At 42.4% G+C, this 24,464-nt stretch overlaps 1 protein-coding gene across 4 annotated transcripts; it reads right to left on the minus strand.

Annotated features, from left to right (window-relative positions):
- Positions 1-4,154: 4,154 nt before the first annotated feature.
- LOC121862256 (endothelin-converting enzyme 1-like) lies at positions 4,155-22,564 on the minus strand. Of its 4 annotated transcripts, XM_042360356.1 has the most exons (22): positions 22,450-22,564; positions 21,177-21,481; positions 19,411-19,533; positions 17,359-17,477; positions 17,176-17,229; positions 16,818-16,979; positions 16,279-16,362; positions 15,695-15,900; positions 14,994-15,197; positions 14,798-14,902; positions 14,383-14,524; positions 13,024-13,153; positions 12,767-12,863; positions 11,112-11,288; positions 9,719-9,825; positions 9,458-9,516; positions 9,288-9,339; positions 7,308-7,375; positions 6,387-6,544; positions 6,152-6,197; positions 5,909-6,030; positions 4,155-4,490 (listed from the first exon to the last, which is right to left on the minus strand). In XM_042360356.1, exons 2-22 carry the CDS (start codon positions 21,365-21,367, stop codon positions 4,314-4,316), a joined length of 2,583 nt encoding a protein of 860 aa, XP_042216290.1. In that variant the 5' UTR covers positions 21,368-21,481; positions 22,450-22,564; the 3' UTR covers positions 4,155-4,313. The 4 variants fall into 4 exon arrangements, 3 of the variants coding, with proteins under 3 accessions (XP_042216290.1, XP_042216293.1, XP_042216294.1); XM_042360359.1 differs by lacking the exon at positions 16,279-16,362 and having other exon boundaries at positions 21,177-22,564; XM_042360360.1 differs by lacking the exon at positions 14,994-15,197 and having other exon boundaries at positions 21,177-22,564.
- Between the last annotated feature and the right edge of the window lie 1,900 nt (positions 22,565-24,464).

The following is a 24,464-nucleotide window of genomic DNA, read 5'->3' on the forward strand; positions in this document are numbered from 1 at the left end:
GAGGAAGGGAGGAAGGGCGTGTAGTGCCTCAGGGAGAGAGAGAGAGGGGGCGGGTGTAATGTTCAAGGGAGGCAGAGGAATGGCAAGGAGGGCCCAAGGGAGTGAGGGAGAGAGGAAGGGCGTGTGGGGTCGAGGGTGGGAGGGGACATTGTAAATATTTATTTATTCGGATTTTCTGGCAACAGCGAACTTAAATTTGGTGTTAATCGAATGAGATTCATATAATGTACATTTCTCACAGGCGAGGCGTAACTACTGTATACACATAACTGCTTCACAATTTTAATCATTTATTAAAAAAAATACCAACAAAACTATAGCAAAAATCAAGATAAAGGAATAAAGAAAGAATAAAAACAATACATTTGATCATTACTAAACGGTTCACTTAGTACCAGTTTCTGTACAAGTTGAACGCAAGGACTGTGACTTTCTAAATAGGTTGAGTACATTAATTTTGCACATGTACTCAATAAACGTATCTAGGAAGTCTTAATTAAAATTTTGACATACAATACACATGGAAAGTACAAACTAAATTCCATGTACAGTATATTGATAACATAAGTATACAAAACATATAACAGCAGGTATACAGACAGTACAGGTATGATGTATTTACAACCCTACAAAACACCAACAACCATTTAAATACATTTTCACATCTTGATGATAAATAATGTTACACGTTACCTCTTTCATTCAAACGGTAAAGAAATACGTCAAATATTTCTATAATATAAACTATAAAAACTCTCTAGATATAAACGATAAACTCTCTCTCTCTATAAAATATATATATTGAAATAGGTATAATGAAGAAGAGTTAAATGAACTTAGTGACCGACCGTTAGTTAGTAAAGGTGTGTTCAAACACTCACTCCACCAGCTCTGCCAACACACACAATAATGGATAAATATTCTCTTAATTTATCTCATTAACTTATAAGATACAATAATACAATATTTATTCACTTATTTTATAAACCCAATGTAAGAATAATTTTAAATATGATGACTTCTAAGTGAGGTAATTATGTTGAAACAAAATACAATATTGGCTACTGCTTGGCTACACTGCGAACGACAACGGCTAAAGTTATTATTAAAATATTTATTGACCAGAATGTGAACGGGAACAGCTAAAGTTAATTATTAAAACATTTACCTGGGGAATATTTTTACACATGTGAAAGAGAGAGAGATTATTTAACCAAAGATAGCATATTATATATCACTAACTGAACCTTATCACACTAACATTAACACCACACTTAGTAAGGTTCGTACACTGACGGCGAGAAGGAAAAAACTTTCTTTAATGGTCAATGATGCCGAGGTAGGGAGTGGTCATCCTCCTCCTCTTGTCTGTCTGTCTGTGCCATTGACCGAGTTTAAGACCGTGACAATGTCTATCTCTTTAGCACCAGGGCCTCAGGAGGTAAGGTTAGGTCCAGCTGTGAAGTTGGGGTCACATTTGGTCCGGGGTGTGTGCATTTTTTTTTTACGGGTATTAGCCCACCCGGGCACAGGTCACTGACCCACATCAGGAAGTGTAATAATAACAATAATAATAATAATAACAATAATAATAATAATAATAATAATAATAATAACAATAATAATAATAATAACAATAATAATAATAATAACAATAATAATAATAATAACAATAATAATAATAATAACAATAATAATAATAATAACAATAATAATAATAATAACAATAATAATAATAATTCATAATTAAATTTTATAATAAAAATATAAAAATATAAATAATGATGATAACAATAATAATAATAATAATAAATACAAAAATGAAAAAAAAGATCAATAGTGATAAAAGATGTAGGTAATTTGTGTTGTGTTGTCAGGGAAACAATTGAGACCCTACAATTGTGTGTAAATGAGGCAAAAAGTCAGATCATCAACCTGGGACTTGGTCACATATGGCAGCAGGGTCTACCATTAGACAATACATTATGCTTCCAATATCTTCCCAGGCAGTAGTACCTCCCTGTTTGGTAGCTACCTACTACCTGTGTGTGCGTGCGTGTGCGTGAGTGTGTGTGTGTGTGTTGATGCTCACCTGTATACATAATGAATGGTATCTGTGCGTGTATGCGTGTCTCCATACATATGCGTATGATGGTGAGTATACATGTACCGCGTCTGTAGTTCCATGTGTGTGGTCATGTGTATGTATCTACATCTGTATTTATATATGGGGACGCTTATGAAGACGTGATTGTACATATATGCATACACGTACATACAAGTTCATCATATGTTTGTGAAATCGTGTATGTATGTATGTTTTACTGCCTATGCTGTACCAGGATCCCCACTTGTCTCCCACGTCACCCGTCTCTACGCCCCGTCTCCCACGGCCCCCACGCCCCCAACTCTCACGGCCCCCTATGCCCCTGTCTCACATCTCCGTCTCCCCATTTTTCCCCCGTCTCCCACGCCCCCGTCTCCCACGCCCTCATTCCCACGCCCACGGGCCTCCCACGCCCCCCTGTCTGCACGGCTCCCGCCCCCGTCTCACGTCTCCGTCTCATGCCCTGTCTCCCACGCCTCCCGTCTCCTGCCCCTTCACGCCCATGGCCCCCACGCCCCCCGTCTCCCACGGCCTTCCACGCCCTCCCGTCTTTCCGCCTCCTTCTTCACGGCCTCCTACGCCCCATCTCCCCGCCTCTGCCTCCCACGGTCCCCGCCTCCCACGCCCGGCTTTGAATCGAGGTGTGTAGGCATAGTGCTGCGCCCACCCTTAAGTTGATTTTTTTTTGGATGTGTGTGTGCGTGTGTGTGTGAGCGTGTATGTGTGTGCGTGCGTGCTTCCGCGCGTATTTGCTTTTTGATCACCATGAAGCAGAAATCCCACGCCAAGGTATCCCTCTTTCTTCTCACTTCTCCCCCCTCCCTCACTGCTCTGGGTGGGGGGCGCGGCGAGGGACCCCCAGTCAAGTGAGTTCACCTCCAGGCGTGGAAAGTCTAATAACCTCACTGAGTACACGGGGTGGTAGATGAGGGAGGGGGTACACAGAGTGGTGAGGGGGTAGGTAGGTACTATACACCTATTCTACCTGTCAACACAGACGTAATAAATTAAGACTTTACCTTCCATAAATCAATTGATCAATTACTGTATTCCCTTTCGAAAACATTTTTACAGCATTACTAAAACACATTTATTATTGAAAAAATAAAATCTTTGAAAAAATTGCAATTGCAGAAAATCATAAAAAATGGTGAAATTTCCAATCACTGGGCAGTTTGTTTACCTATAGTGACCACGAGACTAACAGTATGTCATCTATCAATGTTTTTACCAACTAAACCAACATAGCATATCTAACCTAACGTAACCCGACTTACAGTGGTTTTGTTTTAGTGTTTTGGTGAGGCTCTGTTAATTACGTTCGTGTCAACTTACATAAATAGTTTAGTTATATAATAGTGTAGTAGCCGGCATGTCAACAGGATGTAGTAGTTCTTTATAAAAAAAAGGAAGAAATTTGTTTTTCTTGACGTCTTGTACTTTGCTAATAAAATGGTGTTTTGTAATTACTGTAATTCTATGACGGACAACTCAGAAAAAAATAATAAAAAGGCGACTTAACCCATTAAAAAATAATCGACGTAATACAATAAATATTTATCGCCTCAGTTAAGACCATCTCCTTAATAGCCGGAAATTTCCAGAAGTTCAAGTCTTAATGGAGAATGGAGCGGCCAGATGATAAGAGAAAACGGGTTTATTTTAGCAGCAGCTATACAATACAAATTCAGTATTCTCTTGCATTTTCACCACGTATTAGCTCACTACTAGTACTTCAGGCGGCCAATATGGTCTGTTTTACGTTGTTAATATCTTCATTATCTAGTTTTAATTATATTCCATTTTAACAATACCTTACAAAATAAATTAGCATTGGTTTTTACATTATATTTTGGACGAAGTTACGACCCGGGTTTGGCTCTCAAGAAAATTAACCTAACACCAACTAACCTAACCTTACTTTACCTAACCTAACTCCAAAAGTTACAGTGTTAGGGTGTTTAATCTTAAGGTGATCTCCCAGCTGATCTTCGTAGCCTCAACAAACATAAAAATTTCGGAAGAATCTTAATAAATTTCATAAATGTATATTTTAAACTTTTATTAGCGCTGCCAAATATCAATAGATTTTGGTCGTGTTAAAAACATTGTCAATAATTATCTATTTAATGTTTCTACACTTAACACCACGTCATCACATATCACCGCATCATCACAGATCATCACGGCATCACAGATCATCACGTCACCATAAGACACACTTCTTGCTGGGGTTCATAGGGGCCTCGGAGGGACAGTTGAAGGCCTCAGAGAAATCGCGGGAGTTTTGTAGGGCGCCCAGGATGCGGTAAGGGTTGGGTGAGTGAGGGTCGACCGCCAGCAGGTACTCGAGGGCGAAGCGCGTGTGTTGACAGCACCATACCTGCGGCAGGGGGCGTGGTTAGTAGGGGAGTGGGCGTGGTTAGGAGTGATGAGGTGTGATTAGTGGAGGGGGCGTGGTTAGTAGTGAGGAGGTGTGATTAGTAGAAGGGTGTGGTTAGTAGGGGAGAGGGCGTGGTTAGTAGTGATGGGGTGTGATTAGTGGAGGGGTTAGTAGGGGAGAGGGCGTGGTTAGTAGTGATGGGGTGTGATTAGTGGAGGGGGGCGTGGTTAGTAGGGGAGAGGGCGTGGTTAGTAGTGATGGGGTGTGATTAGTGGAGGGGCGTGGTTAGTAGGGGAGAGGGCGTGGTTAGGAGTGATGGGGTGTGATTAGTGGAGGGGCGTGGTTAGTAGTGATGGGGTGCGATTAGTGGAGGGGCGTGGTTAGTAGGGGAGAGGGCGTGGTAGAGTGATGGGGTGTGATTAGTGGAGGGGCGTGGTTAGTAGGGGAGAGGGCGTGGTTAGTAGTGATGGGGTGTGATTAGTGGAGGGGCGTGGTTAGTAGTGGAAAGGGCGTGGTTAGGAGTGATGGGCTGTGATTAGTGGAGGGGGCTAGTGGAGAGGGCGTGGTTAGGGGATGGGGTGTACTAGTGGAGGTTAGTGGTTAGTAGGGGAGAGGGCGTGGGTGGAGGGCGTGGTTAGGAGTGATGAGGTGTGATTAGTGGATTAGTGGAGGGGCGTGGTTAGTAGGGGAGAGGGCGTGGTTAGGAGTGATGTGGTGTGATTAGTGGAGGGAGCGTGGTTAGGAGTGATGTGGTGTGATTAGTGGAGGGAGCGTGGTTAGTAGTGATGAGGTGTGATTAGTGGAGGGGTGGTTAGTAGATGGGGTGTGATTAGTGGAGGTGGTTGATGGGGTGTGATTAGTGGAGGGGTGTGGTTAGTAGTGATGAGGTGTGAGGAGGGGTAGTAGTGATGGGGTGTGATTAGTGGGTAGGGGAGAGGGCGTGGTTAGGAGTGATGGTGTGATTAGTGGAGGGGCTTGTAGTGATGGGGTGTGATTAGTGGAGGGGCGTGATTAGTGGAGGGGGTGGTTAGTAGTGAAGAGGTGTGATTAGTGGAGGGGTGTGGTTAGTAGTGAGGTGTGATTAGTAGAGGGGTGTGGTTAGTAGGGGAGAGGGCGTGGTTAGGGAGTGATGAGGTGTGATTAGTGGAGGTGGTTAGGAGTGATGAGGTGTGATTAGTGGAGGGGGCGTGGTTAGTAGTGATGGGGTGTGATTAGTAGAGGGGTGTGGTTAGTAGGGGAGAGGGCGTGGTTAGTAGTGATAGGGTGTGTGATTAGTGGAGGGGGCGTGGTTAGTAGTGATGGGGGTGTGATTAGTAGAGGGGTGTGGTTAGTAGGGGAGAGGGCGTGGTTAGTAGTGATGGGGGTGTGATTAGTGGAGGGGGCGTGGTTTGTAGGGGAGAGGGCTTCCTCTTTCTCACCTTGCCGAAGCCAATGAAGAAGAGTTGATCTTGAGTATAGTGCTGCAGGCCGGGCAACTCCACCACCTCCTCTCCGTCCTTCTCCATACGTGATCTGTACGCCACCCATGCCGCCCTCAGACCTGCCGAGAAGGTGACAATTAGGGAGGGGCAGGGGTGGGAGGGTGTGTGTATCTGTACATCATCATCGTATAAGCACACATACACTACTTAACACAGGTCACTTAACACACATACACTTACCATCATTATCCGCAATATTCTCTCCCTTCGTTTTGAGTCCGTTAATCTGTAAAGGAAAACGTTTAATATTATTGTTATTATTATCAATTATTATTATTGTTGTTTTTGTAGTCATTTGGTTTCCTATTGTTATTGTTCATTTTTCCTCTTTATCGTCGTTTTATCGAACAGTCCACCTCTCTTTGTTTCTCTCTTGGTCTCTCTGTCTGTCTCTCTCTCTCTCTCTCTGTCTCACCATCATGGGGTAGGGAGGACGGTCTTGGGGAGGCAGTAAGCTGGACACGTCATAGCCGGAGTACTGTTGGACGAAGCAGCTGGTCTTGTTGGTGTACTGTTGTAGTGTTGAGTTGGTCCACCAGCGCTGTAGTGACCCTGTCCAGCCCCTCGTGCGTCCTGTGGGAGGCCAAGAGGTGTAGGAGACCAGGTGGTGTAGGTGTTTAGATTGTACAAGAAGTATGGGAGGTACAGTAGGAGGCCAGGTGGTGTAGGAGACCAGGTGGTGTAGGAGTTTAGAAGGTGCAGTAGGAGGCCAGGTGGTGTAGGAGACCAGGTGGTGTAGGAGTTTAGAAGGTGCAGTAGGAGGCCAGGTGGTGTAGGAGACCAGGTGAAGTAGGAGTTTAGAAGGTACAGTAGGAGGCCACAGGGTGTAGGAGACCAGGTGGTGTAGGTTTAGAAGGTGCAGGGGAGGCCAGGTGGTAGAGAAGTGCAGGTAGGGAGGCCAGGTGGTGTAGAGGCCAGGTGAAGTAGGAGGCCAGGCAGTGTAGGTGCTACAATGTACAAGAATTATGGGAGGTAGGGAGGCCAGGGGTGTGGGAGGCCAGGAGGTGTGGGAGGCCATAAAGTGTAGGAATTTAGAAGGTACAGTAGGAGGCCACAGGGTGTGGGGAGGCCACAGGGTGTAGGAGGCCAGGAGGTGTAGGAGGCCATAAGGTGTAGGAATTTAGAAGGTACAGTAGGATGCCAGGTGGTGTAGGAGGCCAGGAGGTGTAGGAGGCCATAAGGTGTAGGAATTTAGAAGGTACAGTAGGAGGCCAGGTGGTGTAGGAGGCCAGGAGGTGTAGGAGATAGCAGTTGTCAAGTGGTAGGTGTCTCAGGGAAAAAGAGAGCATGAATGAAAGTGAGACAATGAAGAGAGAGAGTGAGAGAGAGAACTCACCATTGATATCGAAGCCATGTGTTATCTCGTGACCAGTGATGGCGCCCAGACTGCCGTAGTTAAGGCCCCTGGTGGAGGTAAGGTCAGATGTTATGGTTCGTCAAGAACAGTGAAGCGCCAAGAACAGTGAAGCGTCAAGAACAGTGAAGCGCCAAGAACAGTGAAGCGCCGAGAACAGTGAAGCGCCGAGAACAGTGAAGCGCCGAGAAGCGCCGAGAACAGTGGAGAACAGTGAAGCGCTAAGAACAGTGAACAGTGAGCAGAACGTGAAGTGAGAACGTGAAGGCCGAGAACAGTGAAGCGCCGAGAACAGTGAAGTGAAGTGAAGCGAGAACAGTGAAGCATGAAAGCCGAGAACAGTGAAGCGCCGAGAACAGTGAAGCGCAGTGAAACAAGAACAGTGAAGCGCCAGAACAGTGGCGCCGAGAACAGTGAAGCACGAGATGAAGCGCCGAGAACAGTGAAGCGCCGAGAAGGTGAAGCGCCAAGAACAGTGAAGCGCCGAGAACAGTGAAAAGAACAGTGAAGCCGAGAACAGTGAAGCAGAACGGTGAAGTGCGCCGAGAACAGTGAAGCGCCGTGACGCCGAGGAAGTGGCCGAGAACAGTGAAGTGCCAAGAACGGTGAGCGCGAGAACAGTGAAGCAGTGCCGAGAACAGTGAAGCGGAACAGTGAAGCGCCGAACGGTGAAGCGCCGAACAGTGAAAAGCAGTGAGAACGTGAAGCCAAGAACAGTGAAGCGCCGAGAACAGTGAAGCGCCGAGAACGGTGAAGCGCAAGAACAGTGAAGAGAGGTGAAGCGCCGAGAACGGAGAACAGTGAAGCGCAGAACAGTGAAGAACAGAAGCGCCGAGAACAGTGAAGCGAAGAACGGTGAAGCGCCGAGAACAGTAAAGGTGAAGCGCCAGTGAACGCCGAGAACAGTGAAGCGCCGAGAACAGTGAAGCGCCAGAACGGTGACGCGCCAAGAACAGTGAAGCGCCGAGAACAGTGAAGCATCAAGAACAATGAAGCGCCAAGAACAGTGAAGTGCCAAGAACAGTGACGCGCCGAGAACAGTGAAGCATCAAGAACAATGAAGCGCCAAGTGTGAAGTGCCAAGAACAGTGAAGCATCAAGAACAATGAGGCGCAAGAACAGTGAAGTGCCAAGAACGGTGAAGCGCCAAAGAACAGTGAACGCCGAGAACAGTAAAGCGCAAGAACAGTGAAGTGCCAAGAACAGTGAAGCGCCAAGAACAGTGAAGTGCCAAGAACGAGTGCAAGAACAGTGAAGCATCAAGAACAATGAAGCGCCAAGAACAGTGAAGTGCCAAGAACAGTAAAGCGCCGAGAACAGTGAAGCATCAAGAACAATGAAGCGCCAAGAACAGTGAAGTGCCAAGAACAGTGAAGTGAAGCGCCGAGAACGGTGAAGCGCCGAGAACAGTGAAGCGCCGAAATGCGCCAGAACAAGTGAGAACGCGCGCCAAGAACAGTGAAGCATCAGACAATGAAGCGCCAAGAACGGTGAACAAGAACGGTGACGCGCAAGAACAGTGAAGCATCAAGAACAATGAAGCGCCAAGAACGGTGAAGTGCCAAGAACAGTGAAGCGTGAAGCATCAAGAACAATGAAGCGCCAAGAACAGTGAAGTGCCAAGAACAGTGACGCGCCGAGAACAGTAAAGCGCCGAAACAGTGAAGCGCCGAGAACAGTGAAGTGCCAAGAACAGTGACGCGCCAAGAACAGTGAAGCATCAAGAACAATGAGCGCCAAGAACAGTGAAGTGCCAAGAACAGTGAAGCGCCGAGAACAGTAAAGCGCCGAGAACAGTGAAGCGCCGAGAACAGTGAAGCATCAAGAACAATGAAGCGCCGAGAACAGTAAAGCGCCGAGAACAGTGAAGCGCCGAGAACAGTGAAGCGCCGAGAACAGTAAAGCGCCGAGAACAGTGAAGCGCCGAGAACAGTGAAGCACCGAGAACAGTGAAGCACCTACGTGGTCTTCTCCGGGTGGAAGATGGGTTCTTGCAGCACCGCCACGGGGATCACTGGAACGATAGCAGCAACACTTAACACTTACTTCACTTAAACACACTTAGCGTTAGATAAACTCAGGGTTGGGTTAGGTTAGGTTGCGTATCGATAGATTAGGTTAAGTTTACTCACCTATACTGTTTTGTAAAGGGGCATAGAAAGCGTTTGTCTCCAGGGGTCCTCTCGGCCACCTAACACAGAGAGGCAGAGTAGTTAGTAGTTGTTAGTAATGTAATGAGGTGATTAAGTGATACGTGAGAGTAGTTATACTTTGTTGGTTATAGGTCATAAGTGATGGTTCAGTCATTAGCGAATCAGGTAGATTGTTAAATGAGGCTTTGTGGGTAGTTAGTGATATAATTGGTTGGGGTTGAGAGAGAGAGAGAGACCCACCTGTCCCTAGATGGTAGTACAGTCAGCTGCTGTAGTGATCGTCGACTGTACCAGGTCACCAGACCCACCATGTTGCCGAAGTGGTCCACCTTACTGACGGGAGGCAGCTGAAACCTTATACCATGTCACGCCTTTATGTAAGGTTTGGCTACATTTTCGTCTAACATTTGATTCTAACTGATATAGGAATAATTTAGGCTTCTCGAATAAAAAAACAAATTCATGCTGTAGTTAACAACTTTCTGTAAGACTTCCTCCACTTGAGTGGAGCATTAACGGCACTAAATCCGATTGGAGCAAGTGGAGTTCCCGAAGGCTCATTAATTGGACCATTATTATTTATTTAAAACATAAACGACATACATATCGGCGGAGACAGCAACATATGTAATTTGCTGATGACACTAAAATAGAGCGTGTAATTAAATCTGACGAGGACTCCGCAAAACTACAGGAAGATCTTAAAAAAAAATATCGAATGGTCTGAAAAATGGCAAATAAAATCTAATGTGGACAAATGTGAAGTAATCAGTATAGGAGATGTAAACAGGGAAACCAGATACCAGATGAACAACAATGTTATTGAGAAATCCGACTGCGAGAAAGATTTAGGAGTAATGATAAGTAGGAATCTTAAGCCAAGTAAACAGTGTGTATTTGCTCGAAACAAGGCTAATAAAGTACTTGGATTCATACAAAGGGAGTGTTAGTTACAAGACTAGAGAGGTTATCCTAAAACTATATCTTGCGCTTGTGAGACCTTACTTGGATTACGCAGTTCAGTTCTGGTCACCGTATTACAGAATGGATATAGAATCCTTGGAAAGAATTCAAAGGAGAATGACAAGACTAATCCAGGGCAGTAGGAACCTTGAGTGCAGAGACAGGTTAAAGCATCCTAATTTGCACTCCCTCGAGAGACGAAGAGTGAGGGGCGATATGATAGAGGTGTATAAATGGAAGTCAAGGCTGATCAAAGGGGACAATACAAAGGTACTCAAATTATCCAACCAGGAGCGAACTTGTAACAATGATTTTAAATTAGACAAATTTAGATTTAGGCGCGAGATAGGTAAACATTGGTTTGGAAATAGAGTAGTGGATGAGTGGAGCAAGTTACGAAATATCATCATTAACTCGAATACGCTGGATAGCTGCAAACAAAGGTTGGATGGAAGTATGAGCAATAGGGGTTGGGTGTAAATAGGACTGCCCAGTATGGGCCAATAGGCCCTCTGCAGTTTCCTCCATTTTAATGTTCTTATGTACCTAAGAATATCCATTACTCAGGTCAGATAAGGCGTCAAATGGGCTAAATGTAGAAGGGGTGGGGAAAAGATAGGTGTCCAGGGATCGAACCTTAGTATAAAAGATGAGTGCTATATCCACTCACCCCCAGGTGGTACTGTTCCAACAGCTGGTCATTCAGTACCAGCTCGGGGAAGGCCACTAGATGGTACATATTGTCTAACTTCTGCAGCGCCTCCTTTAGGGTGTCGCTGTCCATCCACAGCGACGAGGTCAACATCTTCCTGAAGGCGCCAGTCACGTCCTCCACCACCTCCTTCGCCTGCAGGTCAAGATGGTGATTGTAATCCTCCAGCATTGTGGAGAACCTAGCCTAACCTAACTCCCCAGGTTGCATGATAGTAGTTAATCATAGGTGCAATACGCTGGGGTGAATCATCAGGTGCAATAAGCTGGGGGCGAATCCTCAAATAAAATAAGCGTGAGCGAATCTTTAGGTGATGAGTTTGTAGGAGGTCTACTATAGCCAAGAGGTAGCCAAGGTAAGCTTTGGTCTAATGAGGTCAGGTCAATCAAGTGTAGTAAAGGTGACCTCTGGTGGGTAGGTGTGAGAGTAGAGGTAGTTAAGTTTGTGCTCGGGTAGTTATATTCAGGTGGAGGATCATGGCATTGAAGGAGATATTCTAAAATGAATTAGTGCGTGGTTACAGGACAGGAAACAGCGAGTAAGCATTAACGGCACTAAATCCGATTGGAGTAACGTCACTAGTGGAGTACCCCAAGGCTCAGTACTTGGACCATTATTATTTATTAAATACATAAATGACATAGATATTGGCGTAGACAGCAACATAAGTAAATTTGCTGGTGACACTAAAATAGGGCGTGTAATTAAATATGACGAGGACTCCACAAAAAGGAAGATCTAAACAAATTTTTCGAATGGTTTGAAAAATGACAGATGAAATTCAATGTGGACAAATGTAAAGTACTTAGTCTAGGAGATGTAAACAGAGAAACCAGATATCAGATGAACAACGACGATATAGAGAAATCCGAATGTGAGAAAGATTTAGGAGTAATGATAAGTAGGAATCTTAAGCCAAGTAAACAATGTGTATTTGTTCGAAACAAGGCTAATAAAGTACTTGGGTTCATACAAAGGAGTGTTAGTTACAAGACTAGAGAGGTTATCCTAAAACTATATCTTGCGCTTGTGAGACCTTACTTGGATTACGCAGTTCAGTTCTGGTCACCGTATTACAGAATGGATATAGAATCCTTGGAAAGAATTCAGAGGGGAATGACAAGACTAATCCCGGGCATTAGGAACCTTGAGTACAGGGACAGGTTAAAGCATCTTAATTTGCACTCCCTCGAGAGACGTAGAGTGAGGGGCGATATGATAGAGGTGTATAAATGGAAGTCAGGGGTAAATAAAGGTGATATAACAAAGGTACTCAAACTATCCAACCAGGAGCGAACTCGTAACAATGGTTTTAAATTAGACAAATTTAGATTTAGGCTCGAGATAGGTAAACATTGGTTTGGAAATAGAGTAGTGGATGAGTGGAACAAGTTACCAAATATCATCATTAACTAGAATACGCTGGATAGCTGCAAGCAAAGGTTGGATGGAAATATGAGCAATAGGGGTTGGGTGTAAATAGAACTGCCCACTATGGGCTAATAGGCCCGCTGCAGTTTCCTCCATATTTATGTTCTTATGATTTCTTTAATCTAATGAGGTCAGATGTCATAAGACGTGGCAAGGTGACCTCTGGTTTGGTAAATACTGACCATATCTCCCAGCTGTTGTTTGTATATGTGTCTAACATATACACTGGCCACACCCAGAGGCAGCAGCATCCTTGTCTTCTGTGTACAGTCATGCCATCTGTGGAACACCAAGAGTTAACATAGATTACACTCTTAAAAAAATGATATAATTTTTTTACATTTTAAAGAAAAGCGTAAATAAATTATTTAATGGTTTTATAATCTTTTAAAAACTGGGTAATGTTCTTTTTGGTGATATTATACTGTACTGTACTTACGGCCACGACTTAGCTCTCCCAAGTGACCAGGTGGACTGCAGGCGTGGGAGGGCGTGGTGAGGACGTGTGAGGTACCGTACGTTAGTCTCCTCCCCCATCTCCACTACCACAGGGAACAGCAGATAGTTGGCTGAGGATAAGTTAGGTTAAGTTAGGTTATGTTTGGTTATGTTTGATTAAGTTAAGTTATGTTAAGTTAAGTTAGATTATGTTGGTTAAGTTAGGTTAAGTTCGGTTATGTTTGGGTAAGTTAGGTTAGGTTAGGATAAGTTAGGTTAAGTTAAGATATCAATATACAGGTCAGTAATTTCTCTAAGTGTCAAAGGTCAACCAGGGGACAACACATAAGTAAGATAGCAGTTTATAGATCACAAGACATATTCGTTAACATGTCAAAAGACATCATAGGTCAGTGACTTTTCAAAGGTCAGTAAGAACATAAGACTGTAGTAAACTGCAGCGGGTCATACTGGGCCGTCCCGTTTACACCCAACCCCTATGGCTCATATATCCACCCAACCTGTGTTTGAAGCTATCCAGCGTATTCGAGTTAGTGATGATATTTGGTAACTTGTTCCACTCGTCGACTACTCTATTTCCAAACCAATGTTTACCTATCTCGCGCCTAAACCTATATAAATTTGTCTAATTTAAAACTATTGTTAAGAATTCGTATTAGTTGGATAGTTTGAGTACCTTTGTTATATCACCTTTGTTTAGCCCTGACTTCCGGGACTTAGAAACCTTCCATATCAAGATAGGTTAAAGAAACTAAACTTGCATTCCCTAGAAAGACGAAGAGTGCGGGGAGATATGATAGAAGTATTTAAGTGGGTGAAAGAAATCAATAAAGGAGATATAGATAAAGTTCTTATAATATCCGAGCAGGATAGGACTCGGAGCAACGGATTTAAGTTGGATAAGTTTAAGTTTAGGAGGGAGATAGGAAGGAACTGGTTCACAAATAGGGTGGTGGACGAGTGGAACAAGCTTCGCAAATTTGTAGTAAGTGCTGGAACGATGGGAAGTTTTAAAAGGAGGCTAGATAGATTCATGGATGATAAAGAGTGGCAGTAACTCTCGACAGGAGCTGCCATGCACAGGCAGAGGGCTCAAAAGAGTGCACAGAAATCAAAGAAAAGGGCGAGAGTGCACACATACACACAGCAGAAATAAAAAAAAAGAATAACAGTGCACAGAAGTCAAAAGAAAACGTAAGCTTGAACACAAAAATATCAAATAAAAATAATAAACGGTGCACTGTAGTGAAGCCGTGGAGTGTGGTACAGTCAACAACAAAAAATTATCGCGCTCCTGGGGTCTGTTGGTTAGGTTAGGTTAGGATAGGACTTTCTTTACCAATAGTTCTCTTAGGAGTATCCTGAAGAAGTAGCAGTAGCTGGATGAGGTACTTGGGATACTCGACAATCACCCGGTCCTCCCAGGTGATAGTGATGGTAGTGCCTTCAAACACTTGATTCAGGTACCCCAGCCAATTTATCTGTAGGGGGAGGAGGAAGATCTTTAAAGTGCTTGGACTATCTACCTGAAGAAGAAAGTGGAGGAGGAGGGAGAGAAAGAGGAGGAGGAGTAGGAGGATGAGGAATAGGGGGAGGAAGGGATAAAAAAGAGGAGGAAGAGATAGAGGAGGTCTTTAAAGTGTTTGAACTATCTATCTGAAGAAGGAAGCGTAGGGGGGGGGGAGATGAGGAGGAAGAAGAGAAGAAAGAGGAGGAGTCGAAAGTGTCGGTGAAGCCTGTCGAGTGAGTCTTACCCTGAAGGAGGCGTTGACGGAGTCGGTGAAGTTCTGTAGTTCATATACCGTCATGGGGTGGTAAGTGTCCCAAGGGTTCTCTTCCGGGGCCTTTGGTGTGGTGATCTGTAGATGGTGATCAGTTAGTGGGTCATCTCTCTCTCTCTCTCTCTCTCTCTCTCACTCAGTCTCCCTCCCTCCCCTCGCCCTCTCTCACCTCGGCCACCCTGACGTAGAAGTCCCATAGGTCGTCAATGTCCCTGTACAGCGTGTAGATGAAGGTGTTGTTTCTCTCCTGCCGCAGCTCCTTCAGTAGTTCCTTTCCAGTCTCCCTCATGTAGGTGATCTGTGCTTCCTTGTGACTGGTGGAGACCTGAGGGGTGAGGAAGACTCGCTGGACCGGAAGCATCCCCTCTCCTATCTGTGAGTTCGTGGGGGGAGGGGAAATGGTGGAGAGAGAGTTGGTGGAGGGAGGGAAAAGTTGGTGGAGGGGGGAGAAAGGGAATTAGTGGAGGGAGGGAGGGAAGGAGGGAGATGGTGAAGGGAGAGAGAGAGTTGGTGGAGGAAGGGAGGAAGGGAGATGGTCGAAGTTGTGGGAATGAATGATGGAAGGAACGAAGGAGAAAGATTGTGGAGGAGGGAGTAGGTGGGGAGAGAGAGAGAGAAAGTATCTTAACACAGTATAAATATTGTAAGTCAATAATAAAAAAATACTATTTTGGTAAAATTTTAACGTTGTTCTTTAAAATGTCAGTTTATGAGGCATAATTGCAAGCCTGTCTGAGACGCTATTACAACAGTTGATGGTCTTTATGTATAGTGAACAGGTCAGAATATATGACATTTATAACACATGACCCCTAATGACACATGATATATGACAGCTAGTGACACATAAACATGACTGTGAAAACTCACGTATATAACAGGTTTGGAGGTGTTGCGACTGTCAGGCTTGACGATGAGACTGATGAGGTATTCTCCTGCCAGGGTGTTTCTCAGTCTGGCCAGACTGGTCATCACCTGGTAGTGGTCACCTGTCCATGAAGGGTCCACCATAGGCAGGCCTCCCTCCTTCACTACCAGGTCTAGCAGGGGCCTCAGACCTACCGTGTCCCATTGTGCTGGTGGTGAAGATGGTGGTGGTGAGGGAGATGATAAGGGGAGGGAGGTGGTGGTGAAGACATTGAGGGAGATGGTGAGGGAGGGAGATGGTGATGGTAAATATATTGAGGGAGATAATGAAGGAGGGAAATGGTGGTAGAGATACTGAGGGAGATGGTCAGGGATAGATGGTGAAGATAGGACGTAAATATTTCTCATTAACAAAATTAAATTTTTCTACATATTTTAGCCCAAGTATTGCAAGTTGACATGACACTAATATTGGGTCCTGAAGACACACACACACACACACACACACACACACACACACACACACACACACACACACACACACACACACACACAAACACACACACTGGTCACAACAAAAGACTTACTGTCATTGACACACGCCTGGTACACCGTCTTGGCCGTCCTGATGGTGACGGGGTCGTGGACGAGGGGCTCTTTCTCCAGCTGCCCTGAGAGAGTCAACCACTGTACCGTCCAACCCAAACCTCGACCCTCCAACCCAATAACATGCACTAGCCCTTTATCCTTATCTACTGGCGTCAGGTACCATCCCTTGCTAGCGTGTACACCGGGTCTCACAAAAATGTATATACATTGCCTTACACATCTTCCTGTAGAATGTTTAAATGCTTGTATTACAACAGCAACATTGTCATTTATCTGTTGATGTGTGAGGTTACCAACAGGTAAGGACAATGTTGGTGTTGTAATGCAAGCATGTAAACATTCTGCAGGAAGATGTGTAAGGCAGTGTGTATACATTTTATGAGACATACTGTTTATTTGTGCTTCAACTAATAAGGTCTTTAAGTGTATCTTATAAGTAGATCAATATACTTATATCTATATTTCAGTAACTAAGTACATAAATGACGTTACTGGTCCTCAGCCAATAGTAACTCACCTCTGAGGTCCACGAGTGTTTGTTGGTCGAGGACATCAAACACTCCCCAACGGTGTTTACCCTCGGGTATAGGGTGTTGACGCAGCCAGCCTCCACACACGAAGTCCACAAAGTTCTCACACGGTGACACCTCTTCGTTAAGTGACCTGAGGACCTCCCCCGCTGAAGGTGAAGCCAAGGTCAGGTCAGATATCATGGTGGGTTACATATCATGGTGGGTTACATATCATGGTGGGTCACATATCATGGTGGGTTACTTATCATGGTGGGACACATATCATGGTGGGTTACATATCATGGTGGGTCACATATCATGGTGGGTTACATATCATGGTGGGTTTCGTGTGTTTAGACTCACCTGTCTTGACACACTCACGGCTGGTACAGGTGCTGATCCTCCTCCTCCACACACCTGTGGGATAGAGGCACATGTTGAAACAGTAAACACACACACTCACACTCAGTGGTATGCCACCAGCTCTCAGAAATGCTTATTATTAACACGCACATCACCAACACACACTACCACACCACAAGCTACCTGAGGACACGAAGAAGACAGTCACCAGCAGAAACAGCAACAGTACCAGCAGACAGCCGCTCAGGAACACCAATGTCTGCTCTCCTGTTGTACAACTAACGCCACCACGCTGCCACCACCTGCGAGAAATAACATAAATGAAAAGCCTCATATAGTTTATGTACTTTTTTCAAGATGATACGGCCACATTGGCGCTTATGCACCCCTAGCGGCCGAGTGATTTACTGTGTTGGAGGGTTCCACAATAATTTTTTTTTTTTTGGCACCCCCTACATCCTTGTGTAAGGTGAAGCGCAGAAGCGTTTACAGCGCCGAACAGGGAAGCATGCTAAGTTCATGCTTGCCTTTATGTCTCATGAGTTAAGGGCGTAGAAGCCTGAAGAGTCAAGGGCGTAGAAGCCTGAAGAGTCAATGGTTTATGTCTAAGCAAGTTATTGGAAGCTCCAACAACTTTCCTTGATTACGAATTTGCAACTTTCGACTTACAACAGGTACCTATTTGCTGCTAGGTGAACAGGGACCGAGGGAGGCTGGCAAGTGTGTCCGAACAACTTTCCACCGGCCCGGGAATCGAACCCGTGACATCCTCACTTGCGAGGCAAGAGCGGTACCGCTCTACCCACCGGCGCCCCCTACACAATAATTGATTGTCATATCAGAACTCACTGATGAAAATATTGTGAGAAAATAAACAGTAATAAAAATAACTCGCTCATGGGTTAGTCCTATATATTAACAAAAACACCCCCCCCCCAAAAAAAAATATAAAACATTAAGTATATCAGTGGAACTGAATGAGTAGACTAGCTGAATTTTTCAGCATTAACTGAATCACGTATCTTAATAAAATACTTGAAATTCACTCTACTTCAAAATCGTGTTATGCATAACGTAATGCACAGTAATGCATTACGTTATGCATTACCCTCCCCTTACGTGTGGTGGTGGTGTTAGTGTCGGGATGACTACGTGCCATGGTGGACTGTATGTTAAATATTGTATAATTATTTGTGAGTAAAACTGGTAATTGATACCTACAATTGTGCCCTAGAATGTATGTATGTTTTAACTATTTTTGCAGCTTAATGTAGTACTTGTTTTATATTAGTGATGTTTAGGCTTGGAATTCACCGGTGCACCAGTGTGTTTGGGTAGTCACGGCTGGGTATTGGTGCTGACAGGACGTCTGGGTCAGTCAGTGGTGGACACCTTTTCTAATAAGGCTTAGTTAAGTATTATATATTTAGTGCTGCTCTGTTATTATGTATTGTGTATATAGTGCAATCAATTATTTACGTATGGTGTATATATTAATTGTTTATTGAGGATGGAAAACCAAGTACAGTTTAACTTTGTAAGGAGTCATTTCCCACGATGGTTTGCTCAATGCTAAAAACTTCCAAAGTCCCATAATCCTCTATATTACTTAGTCTTTTGAAATAATTTATCCATCCACTAGTTAACGTGCACATTTATTATTGCAAACTTTTGTAATTAAATTTTATTTAAATTTTTTGTGATGTGTATAATTCCAAACCTTCACTCCTGAACTGTCTTAATAAAGAGGGCTGTGATTGAACCCACGACGTACAATTTCGTCCTTATTTGTGTGCGTAACTTTTGCATTTAACATTGTTTGTCATATATTGAAATAACATTAATTTTAAGTGATAAATATTAAGGACTGATTTGTCAATTTATTTTTGTTGTTGTGCCATATGTGCCCTCATTATTATGTTCAACTTTAACATAATTTAAGTTGCTATGTTATGGCATAACAATCGTAATTCTTTAATGATTTACACAACTAAACAATGTTACACTAAAGGCTTCATCTCTCACCAAACTACATTACTCTTAGAATAAACATTATATATAGAAATTTAAATATTAACGGGAGGCCAAAACAATGTCTGGGTCCACTATAATTGGATCTCGTGTGGATGTGTTTGGAATTTTATTAATTTCGAAGAATTTAAAACAAATTTATGTTCTATTACCCAGAAAAAAAGATGTGTTACTCATGTTATAATAGTAGCCAGCAATACAAACCAGCCGTCCTGTGGACCCCTGGTGGTGTACTTGGACAGGGACGGTGGTCTTCCTCTTGCCTCCCGGGACTCGGCGGCAGGGCCCACATAGCCTCCTTCAGCGTCCTGTACTGCTGCCGTCGGTCTGAGAACATCATCATCAGCTTACTAATGGTGAAGCTGGTGGCCGAAGGTAAACATGCTTATTACAAACTAATGCCAGCCAGCACAATAAAACCTTGACTTTTCCAACCTAACCTAACGGCACCTGACCTAACCTAACGACATCATCAGCTTCTTAAAGATGTTTAAAAAAAAGCATATACGATGAGTTTTATAAAGAAACTTGGTGTTAAAATGTTCTCTTCTCACTCAAATATGTACTAAAATGTGCTATTATTACTGTATTAGTCCCTACTAGAATACTGCATGTACTAAACTGTTGTCTTCACGGAGATGCGTACTATACTAAAATGTAAAGTTCTTACTAAAATATGTAACTATTAATTCTACTATTGTCACTGAAACATACTTAACTGCTATGATTTCACTAAGATATGTAACACTGTACTATAATATACTGTTTTCACTAATGCATGTACTGTTCTTATTAGAATATGTATACTACCTTTACCACTAAAATATAAATTAAAACTAATATTCTTACTCAATGTACTGAACTGTTATATTCTCACCATAATATGTACTAAATTGCAATGTCGTCACTAATAATTGCATTAAAATTGTATAACAAGATCACAAAGTCGGTCTAATTTAACTTACTATTGTATTGTCTGTCCACTGGGACCTTGCACCCGAGGCCTAGGGCCAGCATTTAAATTATGATATTTTAAGGGATAATAACTTTTCTTTGTTGATCTCTGATAGCTTCTATGCTTGGGGGAGCAAAAATTAGCATGTGAAACTCTGGTAACTTAAATAACTTGACGAGAACAAGATAATTACAACATTTTGGCAGCATCCTCCAACTCCACTGCATGTGCGTCGCAGAATTTGTTCATGTTTGAGTTCTTTTTACGATTTTTTTTATTACCAGTACGTTTCACACGCTAATTTTTACTACCCCAAGTGCGGAAATTATAGAAGACCACTGTATAAAAGTTATCGTCCCTTAAAATATCACAAATACGAGAGATCAAATTGTAAAGAAGTGTTGGTTCGTCGGGTGGCTGGCCGCCAACTTTGTTGCAAAGAATTTTATTGTTACTCTATTTTGTATATGGATCGTCTATCAGTCTGTTTGTCTTTGATGCCCCCAAAATGTTCTACACTACGGAGGGTATACGCAAACACTTGTTATCTTGAAAATAGGTTCTTATTCTCGTACGGGAGATAAATACAGAGGAACAAAGATACTGGCTTCCACACCATAAGGACTAGTGATCTCAACTCTCTGTATCACTCCACGCTGGCATGTACAGATGCCATCATTCACAAGCTGAATACATAATATGTAAATATGATAATTCACATACATAACATGGTGCATAATAAATGGAAATATTACATAGGACTAATACATGTTCTGTAATACTTTACTATACATAATTAATAGCGTAATATAAGAATACACAGCTTAAGGTACTACAGGCACTTCGTGTCCATATTATACAATCAGTAAAAGCATTTTCTTAATTACAAATATTGATCCATATTCTAAGGCAACATTTTAAGGCAACATTTTCCTGAAGCCATTTTGTTATTGGCAGAAAAGACAAAGACTTGCAGTGAGTCACACCCGCCTTCCTACAGGTGGACACAACTCACCTCGGCACCTCTTGCATAGTGTTGTAATTGGTCGTTAGTTCTATGTCATTCCCGTTCTGTAATTGGTTATCTCCGGCGGCAGTGACTGATGATTGAAGTTCCCTAGGTCTTATTGGAGTCCTGATTGGGTGACGTTCCTGTTTGGCGGCATCTCCAAGTATGGCGCCTCGTAGGTTCTCAAATATCTTCATAAGGAACTTTTTGTAGCTTTTCCCCCTTGTACATCAATACATATTAATTTACCTAGTGTTCTCAAATTTATACACCGCCTGTTGCTCTATAATACAAACTTCATTTCTAGAAACCTTAAAAATGCAAATAAATAAATGAATGAAATAATTACGTAGATTTAGACCCGAGTTAGATTATTAACAAGGTATTATATTAATTCTCATAAAACGTAAACTACAGTACAGGGTGATTCATTCTATAGGCTAGTAATAATATATTAGTTGTGATAAAATGTGATATATTAGTATTTTGTATATATACTCATAAATAATGGTCATATAAGTAGTGTTACCAGCCAGGGAATCGACCTTTATTATTTAGTTATGCCAATTCTTCCTATACAGATATATCCCTTAAGGCGGCGTCACACTAGCATTTTTACTGTCAACTTTTTCATTACTGTCAACTTAGAATCGTCGGTGTTTGGCTTCACTGGCAAGTCTTCCGTCAACTTTGACAACTTACCAGAGTCAACTCAAGATCTATAATTGATACTACAAATAGTTATAAAAATAAACTAATTTCTACTTAAAATATAAAGATAAAATTGTTATATATTAATTATTACTCTTCTTCCCTTGATTATCCATTAAGTTTAATTTCGTAATTTTAAAATTGCAAGAAAATGTCAATTGTTGTTTACATTTTGACCATGCGAGAATAACAACAACATGTCGGAGCCAACAGATAACATAATTTCCCAAGTATGGACACGCCTCTCTGAGGAGTTCTTGGTGGACCAGATAAGGCAACGCCGCTGACTCTGGGATCACCAGGACTCTTCATACACACAAAAGAAGGCGTAGAATTGCTGCGTTTTCTTCGTCAGTTGGATCCATCTTCTTTGTTGGCAGTTGTCGAGGGAAACTGGCGAGTTGGTTCTAAACGCTTGTGTGACGGTGCACAACAAAGTTTAACGATTTCCTGAAAGTTGACGAAAAAAGTTGACGAAAGAATGCCAGTGTGACGCCGCCTTTACTATCATCACCACTTCCATCGTTACCACCATTTTCTTCGTCGTCGTCACCACCACCTCTACTACCTTCATCATCACCACTTCCTTCATCATCAGCATTACCACTACCATCATCACCACGACTACAATCTCCATCACTACTATCCTCAACACCACCACTAACAGCACCACCTTAGCACCACCACCACCAACACTATACTAAACACCAAATACCTCCAACTGTCACAGCCTAACTATTGCACTACCAGCGTGATCCACTTTAATTATTAACTGCTAACATGTCTTCACTCTCGTTTTATATAAATTATAAATAATTTTATTTAATATTACTATGTAATTATTTGGTGACATTAAAGTCAAAATATATATATATCTATATATAGGTAATTTAATGGTATAAATATGGTATAAATAGATGGTTAGGTGGCAACATAGTTTAGTTGTACACAGCTGTACCACAAGTGTTTGCATATACACCTGCTGTACTTTACCAAGACTCTCTCTCTCTCTCTCTCTCTCTCTCTCTCTCTCTCTCTCTGGCAACTATTTGGAGGAAATTTGGTTGGCCGGATTTTTTTTCATGGGAAAAGATAGACATCTTAAAACATTAGAGAACTATGGTTTATTTAACCCTTTGACACTATGGTTTATTTAACCCTTTGACACTATGGTTTATTTAACCCTTTGACACTATGGTTTATTTAACCCTTTGACACTATGGTTTATTTAACCCTTTGACACTATGGTTTATTTAACCCTTTGACAACTATGGTTTATTTAACCCTTTGACAACTATGGTTTATTTAACCTTTGACAACTATGGTTTATTTAACCCTGACAACTATGGTTTATTTAACCCTTTGACACTATGGTTTATTTAACCCTTTGACAACTATGGTTTATTTAACCCTTTGACAACTATGGTTTATTTAACCCTTTGACACTATGGTTTATTTAACCCTTTGACAACTATGGTTTATTTAACCCTTTGACACTATGGTTTATTTAACCCTTTGACAACTATGGTTTATTTAACCCTTTGACAACTATGGTTTATTTAACCCTTTGTTTGGTTTATTTAACCCTTTGACAACTATGGTTTATTTAACCCTTTGACAACTATGGTTTATTTAACCCTTTGACAACTATGGTTTATTTAACCCTTTGACACTATGGTTTATTTAACCCTTTGACAACTATGGTTTATTTAACCCTTTGACAACTATGGTTTATTTAACCCTTGACAACTATGGTTTATTTAACCCTTGACAACTATGGTTTATTTAACCTTTGACACTATGGTTTATTTAACCCTTGACAACTATGGTTTATTTATTTAACCTTTGACAACTATGGTTTATTTAACCCTTTGACAAATTATGGTTTATTTAACTTTGACACTATGGTTTATTTAACCTTGATAAATGGTTTATTTAACCCTTTTGACAACTATGGTTTATTTAACCTTGACACTTTGTTTAACCCTTTACACTATGGTTTATTTAACCCTTTGACAACTATGGTTTATTTAACCCTTTGACAACTATGGTTTATTTAACCCTTTGACACTATGGTTTATTTAACCCTTTGACACTATGGTTTATTTAACCCTTTGACACTATGGTTTATTTAACCCTTTGACAACTATGGTTTATTTAACCCTTTGACAACTATGGTTTATTTAACCCTTTGACAACTATGGTTTATTTAACCCTTTGACACTATGGTTTATTTAACCCTTTGACAACTATGGTTTATTTAACCCTTTGACAACTATGGTTTATTTAACCCTTTGAGGACGATGATTCAATCTCCTAGGACAGTACTGTCATGGGTTGCGTTGGGCCTCCCGCACAACCCATCCCAAATGTTTGTTTACGGTAGAGATAAGGTAACCGGCCAGCCATGACTGGGACATGTAGGGGGGGGGGGGCAGGCCAGTGAGACAGTGGTGTACTGTTCATCACTTCACGCCTCAAAAAAACCAATTTAGCCAGTGGGCTTTAGACCTTGGGCTAGAGAAGACCTCCTGCTCCGCGGACTTAAGATCAGGGGCCATACAGTCCTACCAGTGCTACGGG

The sequence above is a fragment of the Homarus americanus genome, unplaced genomic scaffold (assembly GCF_018991925.1).
Source record: "Homarus americanus isolate GMGI-L3 unplaced genomic scaffold, GMGI_Hamer_2.0 scaffold31037, whole genome shotgun sequence".
Lineage (NCBI taxonomy): Eukaryota > Metazoa > Arthropoda > Malacostraca > Decapoda > Nephropidae > Homarus > Homarus americanus.

What these genes read in the sequence shown, in the direction of transcription:
- LOC121862256 (XM_042360356.1), bottom strand. Translation starts at nt 21,367, where the DNA reads ATGAAGATATTTGAGAACCTACGAGGCGCCATACTTGGAGATGCCGCC. An exon ending in CCGTGAGTGTGTCAAGACAG is followed by an intron (nt 16,980 to 17,175) that starts GTGAGTCTAAAC and finishes CTTCACCTTCAG; the next exon opens with CGGGGGAGGTCCTCAGGTCA. An exon ending in GTACTACCATCTAGGGACAG is followed by an intron (nt 9,517 to 9,718) that starts GTGGGTCTCTCT and finishes TCTCTGTGTTAG; the next exon opens with GTGGCCGAGAGGACCCCTGG.